We start from the raw sequence: 12,345 nt of genomic DNA, 5'->3' as shown, positions 1-12,345 counted from the left end.
ATGAGTATAATAAATATGTACTGCTGTGTGAGTATATTACAATTATATTCTTATTTAGCTCTGTTTTATACTTCAGGAGATGCAGTTATAAAAAGTATAAGTTCAGCTTCCTCATTGACCAAACGAACGCAAAGTGCATTCAGAAACAACTTCTAGCATTGGAATAACATGTAAGTCACTTAACCGAACTTAGCTAGCACTTAGAAGTCAGGAATGGAATATAGATTAGAATTCGAGAAAGGAATATCGGTTAGAAGTCAGGAATGGAATCTGAATGTTGTTGCTAGTATGTCTGTTGCGTGCTTCCAAAGGATGTATGAATCCGAATGTTGTTTACTTGGTTGTCCATTGTGTGCTTATATGTAGGTTAACAAATACAATGTCGTTTGCTTGTAATGTCTGTTGTGTGCTTTTGTTTGCATGAATAAATTAGAGAGATAAATGAAAAACTTCCAACTTGCAAGTTAACTACACTGTTTGAAAAAATAGAAATAAGTTTAAATACGTTAAAACACACAGCAAACTAAACATTAAAATTAGAGATTCAGAAAGATCTCTTTGAAAACAACATTCTTTGTCTCACACTTAGGCTTTCCTTGATCATCAACAACCAAAATCTTCAATCCCTTTTTTGATGTAACTCTGGAAACAGCTACGTATAGTTGTCCATGAGAGAAGACATCTCTTGGAAGACATCTCTTGGTAGATACAAACCAACATGGGATAGCGATTGACCTTGACTCTTATTAATTGTAATAGCAAATGCAACTGCAATAAGCAGCTGCCTCCTCCTCATCTTGAAAGGCAATTTATTATCAGAAGGTGTAATAGAAAGTCTAGGAATGACCACAGTTTTTCCCACCTTTTCTCCTGTGATCACTTTAGCCTTTACCAATAAATCATCCATCTCTGTAATCTGGAGTCTTGTGCCATTCATCAAACTGTTTGTATGATCGATGTTTCTAAGCAGCATCACTGGACATCCGACTTTCAAGCGAAGACTGTGATTTGGCAGACCAGAAACCTTGATGGTGTTTAAGAAATCGGGAGTTAGAGCCTGGTCATTTCTCGAAAATCTATCAGAAGCATCAATTGAGTCAGAGCTTAAGTAAATCCTTTCTTCTCCTGCATGTTACAAACTCAAAAATTAAATAATAATCAAAAACGATTTCAGTAGCCAAAAATAAGTTGTCCATATAAATAGTATAACCTGGTAGTTTATCCAACATGTGCTGGTTAATCTTGTTGACATCTTCATTGGTGGGACAGAGAATTGCCCTTTCTTGGAAAAACTTTGGCTCTTTATTTTGTTGTAAGGAAACAACATCGCCATACACTGCTTTGCTAATTGATTCAATCGGATCATCTACATCAGTAATAAGAAACTCATCTGGAATATTGATTACAACTTCTCCATCATTGTCTCTTCCAAGCTTTCCATCTCCAACATCTAAAATCCACTCTGAGAATTCCTTTAGTTCCTTAGCATCTTCAGCAGAAAGGTTTTCAGAAAGTAGCCTCATATTCTTGGTTAGCTTCATCAGTTTGACATGCTTCCATCAATATGAGGAATTAAGAGACTCCATTATAATTTCTGGTCGTCCAGCACCATGTATGACAGACAAAACTTGTCTAAAATCACCTCCAAATACAACAACTTTCCCAGCAAAAGGCATGATGTCTTTGTTCCCCATAATGTCTTTCATACTCCTATCCAAAGACTCAAAACAATGTCTACTCATCATTGGTGCTTCATCCCAAATGATTAGAGATGCTGCTTTCACCAAGTTAGCTTGATCACTTCCTGGAATAAGGGTGCAAGTAGAATACTCATCTGGGTTAATTGGTATTCCAAACCTAGAATGTGCTGTCCTTCCACCTTGCAGCAATAGAGAAGCTATCCCACTTGATGCAGTGTTCAAGCATATTTCTCCCTTGAATCTAATAGCTGCAGACAACAATCTCCACATGAAGGTTTTACCAGTTCCACCAAATCCATAAACAAAGAACACACCTCCTTTTTCATTTACAACTGCATCAACAATCTCATCATATATTTTCCTTTGTTCCTCTGTTAGTTTAACAATGTCTCTGTCATGCTCAGCTTTCAGCTTCTCCCTATCGTAACTCAGCTCATCTGAAATGAGAACATTTTCATTCCCACCAATATCTGGATCTGGCTTTGGCATATTTTCCCATTGATCTAAAGAAAATCCATTGCTCTTTAAAATCTTCTCGATCTCAAGAAGAACAAACTGTTTTTTTTCATGGGCACTTAAACAGAGATCTGCAAAAAAAAAAATATAACACTTTCAACTTCAATTTTTCAGAATATGATATCATAAAAAATAAATTATATTGTACCTGGCCTGTTTAGTAACTTTCTTCGTTTATACTCAATATCATCACATAGAACCTCCCATGTATTGTCCCAAACAACTTCTGGCTCAGACAAACTACCAGACATCAGCATCATAACAAAAGTATGACGCAAATGTGAAGCTGATTCTGTGAAACTCGTCCTCAAAATGTCATCAATATACTCTTGATCATCGTCTAGTAAGCCCCTTGCAAAACACGCTGCCTTATATGTAGGATAAACAACATTGTTAAATGTTCAAATCTCCTCATCACTTCTTGGACCTCTAACTATGTTTAGCAGAACACGCAAATAGAAAGCTTGTTCAATCTTCCTTGAGGCATAATTGATCCTACCAATACTGAATCCTCTCTGTCTGTCGTGGAACTTTTTCTACTTCTTATTCCAAGTGAACATTGTTGGGATTTCTGCTAGAGTGAGTCTTCTGGCCACAGCACTAACCTTGTTCAGTTCAAACCATCCAGTGAACATGGTATCTTCTATCTGCTCACGATTGGTCACTTTCTCATAAGTGTCATCATCTTTGAAAATAATGATCTGCTTCCCTGGTAGGTGCCACTGCATTCGCTCAACAGGTACTGATCGATAGTGAAGAGGGAAACTGAAAGTCCTCCATGCCCCTTCACAGGCTGAAACATACCTAAAATAATAATAATCGAAATTAGTAATGTACCTGATCTGATTCAGAAGTAAAAAAATCTTTAATCAAACATCAAAAAAAATTTACCTGCAGTTGAAGAAGTTTTTGATCTCATTTTTTTATCAACTCCAGTAGTTTCATCGTTTGACTTCTTTCGCTTTGCTCCTCCTTTTTCGGGGGGCTCAACAGTAACAGTACAACGATCCGCGCCTTTATTAATATACTTAAATAAGTATTTAATAGACCCAGTCTGATTACACCATTCCACATTAATATGAGCTCGATAACGAACAGATAATTTCTTGTTATAGGGTATCACATATCTGTTATCGCATTTGAAGCCATTTTTCTCTACAAAGCAACCAGACTCTTCACGGCGTCTATAAACTGGAAAACCTTCTCGGTTCACTGAAGTTGTTTGCACAAAATCTTTTGGATAAAGCTTTGAACATTTACCATTTTCCATGCATGGCGAATTCCAGTTAAGTGCCCCACAAGGACCATGAATCATCATATCTTTTACCACATCAAACAACTCTGGTTCCTTTTCCTTGTCTGGTATTTCTGCTGAGATAATCTTGTCAATGTCTTCGGGTTTAGGAAATTTATAGTTAGGATGCATGAAGAGGAGAATATGAGCATGTGGGAGACCACGTTTCTGAAACTCAATTGTGTACATCGCTGCATAAAAAAGAGAAACACATTACTATTTTGAGTTAATACCATACTATATCAGACGAAAACAACCATTAAAAAAACTCACATGCGACTGTCTTTCCAAGTAGCTTTTTTCTGTTAAATCACTCATAATAGAATCCAGTTTACACTTAAAAATTCTGCATGGAATTTCTGGTCTGTCGTCAGGACTGAGTTTGCGTGGTTGAACATATCTTGTGATTTCAGGCCATTTAGGATTGCATGTGAAAGTTATAAACAGATCGGGAAACCCAAAATATTTGCATATCGCCATTGCATCCAAATACATATTTTTCATGTATCTTGGTCCTCCAACGAAAGTTGCTGGTAACAAATAGCGGCTTCCTTGCTCACTCATATCTGTCTTCCCATCGTTTTCAGACTGCTGAATAGAATCAAAGCTATCTGATCTAAGGCTTTTCTGGTTCATCCTCAAAATGCACAGCCGGTTAGATTCTATAGTTGTATAAGCATCAACCAAAACTGTTGGAATAGCCGCTTAGAGTGCAGAAGTGTATGACATTCCCCGTCTCTTTCCTGAATCCGATATGCATACCACTGTCTCATACTGATATTTTTCCTCTTCAGTTTAGATGTAGCCTCTGTTGATCTTTTTTCAATCCCAAGTCTGAACCCATCTTCGCCATATGTAAAGATAAGAGGATACTGTAGTGCAAGATAGGAAGGATGTATTTCACTTATCCGTTTAAGCCATCATGTTTGCTTGTTTGCTTCTCTTCAAGAACAATATCTCTTTTATCCATTTCCAAATTGAAATCCCCAGGTATCAGTGCAGCAACTTCAGATGCAGTAGGAGTATCATATGTCCGTCCATCTTTTTCTCGACTGCTAACAATCCTCATATGAAAAGTAGTCTCAGGGTTAGTATTGAACCTATCTCTGGCTGAACGGAATTGATGCACATATGGATTTACTTGGTCTAGCATCTCAACTATCATCTCAATGACTTTTTTTCTCAGACTCTCTTTTTTTGCCTTATCAGCCTTTTTCTTGTATTTCCTGCATGAAAAGTAAGATGTTTGACAATATAAGAATACCATTGCAATATGCGGGTCATAATCTATTATATTTTGGTTGTTAGTAATGAGTTAACTTTACACTATAATGGAAGCTCTTTTGTCAATTTCGTTTTCGATGTCAACAATGTAGAGTTGAGAAAACTTGGCTTCTTCTCCAGCTGGTGGCTTTAAACTACCCATTAGATGATAGTTTTCTCCTTGAAGTTGAAACATCTTTGGTCCACGTCCTTGAGGAAGACATCTATCCACTTTACCCCCAAGAGATGTAAAAGAAAAAACCATATTGAGCTGCCTGATATTTTCCCGAAAATATTTGCTGATCTCATCATCACCATGTAACAATTTTTTCAAGATCTCTGGTGATTCTTTTAGTAATGGTAACTGAACTTGACCTTGTCCACAACACAAAAAAAATTTTGGTTTCTTGGTCTTGGTTCTCTTTTCAATGCGTTCACCATACCACATTTTCGCCCCACAGTAGTCACACATGTAAGTAGGATCTCCCTCATCTAAGTACTCTGTAAGAAATTCATAAATTCTGATGGTTAAGGTAAGAAAATATAATAGATATTGAGTTACAAATATGAAAAAGTGTCAATTACCAGTCTTGTTTAGTTTAGGCAGAGGTGTAGTAGATGATGATTGACCTCCCTCAAACATGGTTTTAAATATATCGGCCATAGTCATAATCCTAGCCCTTTGTTCATCTGGTACAGGACTTATATCAGATATTTCTTCAGTGTTATCAGATACTGCTTCATATGAATCACTCTCTTCACTACTAACATCATCATAACTCTGATCACTATAATCTTCACCTTCATCTGTATATAAAAAACAGTGTTATAAAATTTAAGGCTGCGAATAAAATAGAATAGATATAATTATGCCTACCAGTAAAATTGTGGTCAAGAGATGATTCCAAGTCATCTTCTTTTTTTGACTCGTTCACTTGAGATGTTGACCACATTTTCTCATTGTGTTGCTTGACACTGTCTGAATTGGAGAAGGCAGGTAAAAGATTCCTAGGCTGAATTTTGAGACATGTACTTCTTCTTGATATGATGTTTGATAACTGAACTCTGTCATTGTTATTATCTCCTCGCAATCACAAAATAACAAAAAAAACAATGTTAGTTATTAAACATAGAACTGGTCAAAATCTGTAATATGTTTCTAATTGATCCACTTACCATTTGCTCGAATCCTCTTAGAACACTGAGGCTGCTTTCCTTTAGCTTTGTCTGTAGGTGCATCAACAACATAATAGACGCATGAATTGCATATATTGATTCACTGAGTAGAAAACAGAAAAACAGTAACAGATAACAATGTCATGGGTAAAGAAAAAGCACCATAGTATGGATTTCCTGAACCGAAGTAGGTTGATGGTTGAGTAAAATGCTGAGAACCCCCGGAACTTTGTAAATTCGGCTTTAAATTAGAAACATCTCCCAACACTTGTCTAAAGGCAGAGTCGGATTTGGTTCCATCAGTCAATTTAGAATCTGCTGGACTTTGACATGTAGGTTGATGATTTGTTCTTCTCTTCCTTGTATTGTCTTCTTTGTTCTTCATGTTTGTTGTAATGGTAACTGCATTTCGAGAAGTTAGTTTTCCATTGGTGTTTTATCGTAATCTATGGTGTTCTGTAATGATGGGTGTTAAGGTTATGTTTAGACACAACGTGGGTTAGCTAATGAACTCCCTTATTATTGGATAACTAAATTATTTTAATACTTTTTAGTTTCCTTTATATAAGGAGATATAAACATTTAACATGAAACCACTTATTTAAATTCATATATAATATGGCAGAGTACTATAACATGTAGCTGATTGGTCAATATATCATTCCTATTGTTTTAATTCAAAGAAATTTCTATAAATTTAAAAATCTCTATTTTAAAACATTAGTTAGAGTAGATAAAAACAAAGTATGATGTATGTAATGTGAGCAGATTCCTTGAATCAGTATATCAAAAATAGTAATCAAGTATTTTCTTATAATAAAATGTAAGTCTCAATTGTAAGTACTGCAAATTGAAAAATAATCTAGCAAAGGAACGCAAATATTGGAAATCTTTATTACAAATTAAACTTTAAATAACTGAAACAAATCTGCAAATAAGCACTTATTGTGAAAACATAAACAGAAAACAAACAAAGAACCACTTTGGTTTCTTCATTAGCCACTTTTTTGGAGCTTGAGTCCTCTTTAGTGGTCTTTTCTTTCTTCACAAAAACTCGAGCGCACTGCTTCTTTGTTGTAGAACTTATGTCAGGTTCACCTTCATTGGATTGTTGTTTGCGTTTAGATGATGGGGTTACCACAGTGTCTTCGTTTGCCTGACTTTCGATAACTAAAAGTGAACCCTGTACAAACAATTTACATATGAATCTGGTGCAGTCGTATACATTCAGTTAAAATTCTAAAAATCTAAAAATACAAATCCATACCTGTGAACCACTTAAATTAGTAGTTCCCACATCAGACTGAGTCCATGACTCAGTGGTGCTACCACCAGCCAGTAGCATACTTAGATCTTTCCATACTTTACCAACTTTATACATCCCACCTTTGCTAGCAACATTGTTACTCTCAATGTAAATACCAAACATGAAAGTCTTTCCAACCAAATCAGTAATGGCCTCAGGAAAAGATTCAATATCTTGTAGCTGTAATATTCAGTATATGTTAGAAGTTATATATTCTGAAAGTGTATAATGAAGTTGTGAAATACAGGTTATAACCTCCTCAAATGAACCGTTGAGCAAGGCAGCAGCAGTTTCAGGAATAACTCCAACTGCAATCCAGTCAAGTAACATTAGGTAAGCTTCTCCAGTACCATCTTTCACCCATATATGAATCCTGAACCTGCATCACATATTTTAAATTAGCAACTTATGAAATTAAAATATAGACAACAAAACTCGCTTAACAAATATATTACTTTGGCAAGACTTTAGTGACTTTATCATCACACTTTTCACACCACCACAAATGAGTTGTTATCTCATTCCCCTTGACGATTTGAACTTTTGTTGAAATCTTGTTGACCTTTTTGTTGCAAGCTTTGCATCCAAAATAGTACCATCCCCAATCCTTGTCAATTGCATAAATTGTGGCAATGATTTTGCATTGCTCAATCTACATTTATAAAAGTAAAGGTAGTCCTTTAAGCATTGATACTGTTAGAATATAATTTGCATCAAAACTATTACCTGAGTTGAAGATAGTAGCTCTGCAATGTCTCTGATTGGGTATTGCATCCATTTATCGCTTCTAATCTCTCTTTCAAGTTTGTCTTGTTCGGATTCAATCAACGTCAAAGCATTGGATGCAACATCCCTATTAAAGTCAGCCCCAATAAATTTATTTTAATAAACATAGGTATAGCTTTTCATTTTATAAACAATTTAAATACCTTTTCAAAAAGACCTCAGTATCCATTATTGGCGGGTTGAAAAAGATTTGAGAAGCATCATATGAATTTGAAATTTGAACCTCATCTGACATAAATAAACAAACAATTTTGTGAGTTCCATGCTTAAAGGTACTATGATATGATAAGTGATAAGTGATAATAGAGGATTACCTCTATAGGTGCCGACTTTCACAAAACGTAAGAAACAGATAACAGTATCTTCACCAACTGCTTTGCAATTAGCTTGAATGCTTTCAGCAAATTTTCCCCATAGACAGCAAGCAATCCTACGGCCTCTGTCAAAATAAAAATGTCAAACTATTAGTTTTAGTAATATGATATAAGGAAAAAACAAATGGGATGACTTACTGAAGGTCTGTCAAACTGAACTCAATTTTCTTTCTTTCTTTACCAGAACACAGAACTGTGTCAAGAGGTCCCAAATCCGTCACTTCTCCAATAACATCTGAAATAGATCAAAATTAATTAACAAAATGTATTTATCAAACTTAAAATATCAATAGTTACCAATTAAGATGTTTTCATCTTCTACTCCCTATTGAATAGTCTGGAAATCAACCAAACTGAGAAACATGCTGTCGTTTTGCAGGGTTGACGGAGTGATATCAGTTCCATAGATGAAATTGATCTTGTATTGATGATTGGTAGGCCTGTAGGAAACATCGGGGCCATTGATGGAGAAATTTTCAATGTTTCTCCACGTTCCAACAGGTACTTTTTTGCAAACTTCTCAAAGTATGTCTTCTTACAGGAAGCAAGAATTTTTGTTCCCTTAAAAATAACAAATTGCAGCGATTTAGAAAGTAGAATTGGATATATCTATTAGTTAAAAATGAAGAGGAAAAAATAGACAAAAGGTAAACTAAGTTATGAGACTTACATGAGCATCAGACATAATGATTTCCAATGTTTCTCCTGAAAGTTTTGTGTAATGCTTCCAGGTATGGAGCACCTTAACTTGAATACGCCATTCTGATTTGAATGGTTTGATGTCAGCCAAAGCCGTGAGTTCCATGCCTAAAGTACTTTCTGAATTAGATTTGGATTGTCAATTAAGCTTTAAAGAAGTGTGTTAAGCGTAGATGGTAGGAACGATGTTTATAAAGAGAGGATGGCGATGAAAACGGTATTTGTTAAGATGAGGGCATATTTTACGGGATTACGGAATTAGTTATCAAATTTCGAAATTGAATTTAGAATAATTGATTTGATTCTTGGAATGTTTTTGTTTGTTGGATATATAGTGAGAAAAAATAGATATGCTCCATATTATTAGGAAACAGTCGACATAAGTAGTGGGTCAAACAAGTGTTTTGAGTGGTGGTTATTTTCGAAAAAGAAAATGACGTGGTGGCTAGTTTTGAAAATTAAAAAAGCATAGTAATTATCACATTAAAAAGGTATGTATCGTTAAAAATAGTTGTTGGATCCAACTTTTATCAATTGGCCAAACAGGTGTTTTAATAGAATAGATGATCACTCTATTTAAATTGTGGTTGTTCGACATTACGTGTGTTTGGGCTAGGTCAATACAATCAAGGGTAGAGGTTTAAACGTTTCTAGACAGTTTTCACATGATTTTCATGTGCGGGTCATGCTTTCCGGATCGTTGGTGTAGTAAGAAAATGGCAGAAGCTGGAACTTGGAGTAGACTTCCACAAACATGGTGTTGCTTTTCCTAAATAAAGAAACAACATAAAGAATTCCATGAAAGGTAACAAAAAACAGGACTATTCAACATGTAAATATGATCGTCTTACTTCTCTTTGGTTTCTTGAAAATCCTGTGTTTCAAGAGAACAGTTTGCACTTGTTGCTGCCATCGTTTCTTGCAAAGCCTCTCTAGCAGCAGAAACATTCTTATGACTCCCCAAACCAATATTTCACTGATTCTTGTCCACTATTTGCAGCTTTTGCGCTACCAGAAGATGGTGACGCTCTTGTAAAAGAAGAAGCACCACTTGTGCTTTTGCATGTTGGTCGAAAATGTGGAGTCAATTTGATGACAGGACTCCCATTGACTACCTCTGGAATGATCTCATTCGCAACGAAATCTTCACGACAGTTTGGACAAGGCAAGATCTTGTTAACATAACTAGACCTGGCAAATCTACAATACGTCTTGCATCTATTGCACACTGTCCAAAACGTAAAGTTACGAACTTTCTCCTCTCTTGGCACAGAATCAGACTCAAGCTTAGGCTCAAACCATCTTTTCAATCTCTTGTGTGTTTGACTCGTGGACTTTTTTCTGCTATCATATGCCCAAGTTGAAGAAAACGTTTCCTGAGAGGGACTCAATCTGATGACAGGCCTACCATTAATGATCTCTGGAATAGCCTCGACTGCAATGAATCTCCGGCAGCAATTTGGACAAGACAATGTTTTGTTAAGGTAATCAGCCCTCAAGAATTCACAATACGTCTTGCATCTACTGCACACTGTCCAAAAAGTAGGTTCAAACTTAGGCGTTAGTTCAGGCTCATGCCTAGGCTTTGGCTTTGGCTTTGGCTTTGGCTTTGGCTTGTTAGATGGAGCTGGCTCGTGTGGCTTTGGTGGTTTCTGCATTCCACTCTTTTTATGTTTTCCTTGATGATCAGACCAAGCTTCTAAAACCAGTTTAAACGCGCCTTCTGCACCGCTGAACTTGTTCTTGTCCGGGTGAAGCAAAAGAGCCAACTTCTTGTACTGTTTCTTGACGGTTTCGTCATCTGCTAAGCGATCTACACCGAGAATCTCATACCAATCAGCTTCTCTTCCTCTCCTGGTAGATGCAGAGATATAAACATCGATCATAATCAGGGCTTGTTGTAAACCATCAAGATTTGGATTCAAACTCCTTGCCTGGTTAATGAATGTTTTGGCTCCGTGGTAATCATTCTCTAAGAGTCTCTTCTCAGCAATACCCATTGCTCTTCTAGCTTCTTCCTCGTTGCATTCCATTGTTTGTTTTGAGAGAGAGTTTCTTTCGGCTACAAAGCAAAGGATTAGACAGAAGTTTGGAGAATCTGTCCACGAACTACACAAGTTGTTCTGTCCAAAGCCACAAAAATCAGAAATTTTTTTTGCAGCAATTAGACGAATACAAGAAAACCCATCAAAAAGAAACTTTCCTGCCAAGTGAAAAATCTCTCATTTTGACGAAGACCCACTCAAAAAACCCGAGAGAGAAAAATAATACAACCCAAAGAGCGAGGCGGTTGGTATATAAATAGAGAAATTGCATCCTATACATACAACTTTGTTCTTAATTAGGTAAATACCCAAAATCCCACATAATTGTGCTTTGATTGCTAGATACTAAAATTTAATGTGATAGGTAGATTGCTAATATTCATATTCTTTTTTTTGTATAATGAGCCAATTGACTCATATAAATATATATAAGTAATTTTCTAAGACGGTTGGTTTTCCTTTTACATAAAGGAAATTGTTTTTTTTTTCCTTTTTTTAACGTCATAAAGGGACCGTTAATTTGGTATTGAAAATTTTAAGCATCTATATTATTAAAAGAGAAGTAGCCATTAAAAAAAACCCTTAAGTTTTCTAACTTATTTACACTTCCATGTCACTGAAAATTAAATTAAACTACATATTTTAATGTTTGTCTTTTCCAGTTAAATTAATGAGTTTTCCTTAATCAAATTTAAAATTAATGTTATTAAATGAACCTACCTATTTTAATGATTGTTTTTTCCACTTAAATTAATGAGTTTTACTTAATGAAAATTAAACTTAATGTCATTAAATGAACCTAAAAATACATCATATTTAACGTAGCTTATTACGGACGAGTACGACCCAATGATGAATTTGAATTTTATTTTTACGAAAACGTGAATCACTTGAGTTATGTAATATTTAAAATATATTAACTACAATATAACAAATGCATATAACCTACCTATACTTTAGTTTGAAATGATCATGCTCAAGTTTTATATGGTCAACTTACATCATGCATCGATCGATGTACAATAGTCAAACCACTTATAGTTTTCGTTTTCTTTAAAGGATGTATCAACCAACCAATCATCCCACTGATTTTCTAAGCTTTATAAAAAAAACAAATCAATAAATACAAACTCAAAATCCAATATCTTCTATTAATCAAAACAAAATATTTTCAATGTCGTATCTT

The 12,345-nt window shown here is 35.3% G+C and overlaps 1 protein-coding gene and 1 pseudogene across 1 annotated transcript; both read right to left on the bottom strand.

The window, feature by feature from the left end:
• Positions 1–536: 536 nt before the first annotated feature.
• Positions 537–5,221, bottom strand: LOC106299846 (annotated as a pseudogene).
• A 4,505-nt stretch (positions 5,222–9,726) lies between these two features.
• Positions 9,727–11,301, bottom strand: LOC106299539. Its single transcript, XM_013735616.1, has 2 exons — positions 9,966–11,301; positions 9,727–9,883 (listed from the first exon to the last, which is right to left on the bottom strand). Exon 1 carries the CDS (start codon positions 11,145–11,147, stop codon positions 10,065–10,067), a length of 1,083 nt encoding a protein of 360 aa, XP_013591070.1. The 5' UTR covers positions 11,148–11,301; the 3' UTR covers positions 9,727–9,883; positions 9,966–10,064.
• Between the last annotated feature and the right edge of the window lie 1,044 nt (positions 11,302–12,345).

This window comes from Brassica oleracea, chromosome C6 (genome assembly GCF_000695525.1).
Source record: "Brassica oleracea var. oleracea cultivar TO1000 chromosome C6, BOL, whole genome shotgun sequence".
Taxonomy (NCBI): Eukaryota; Viridiplantae; Streptophyta; class Magnoliopsida; order Brassicales; family Brassicaceae; genus Brassica; species Brassica oleracea.
The sequence above is the reverse complement of the archived record's forward strand: the minus strand, read 5'-3'. Positions and strand labels throughout refer to the sequence as shown.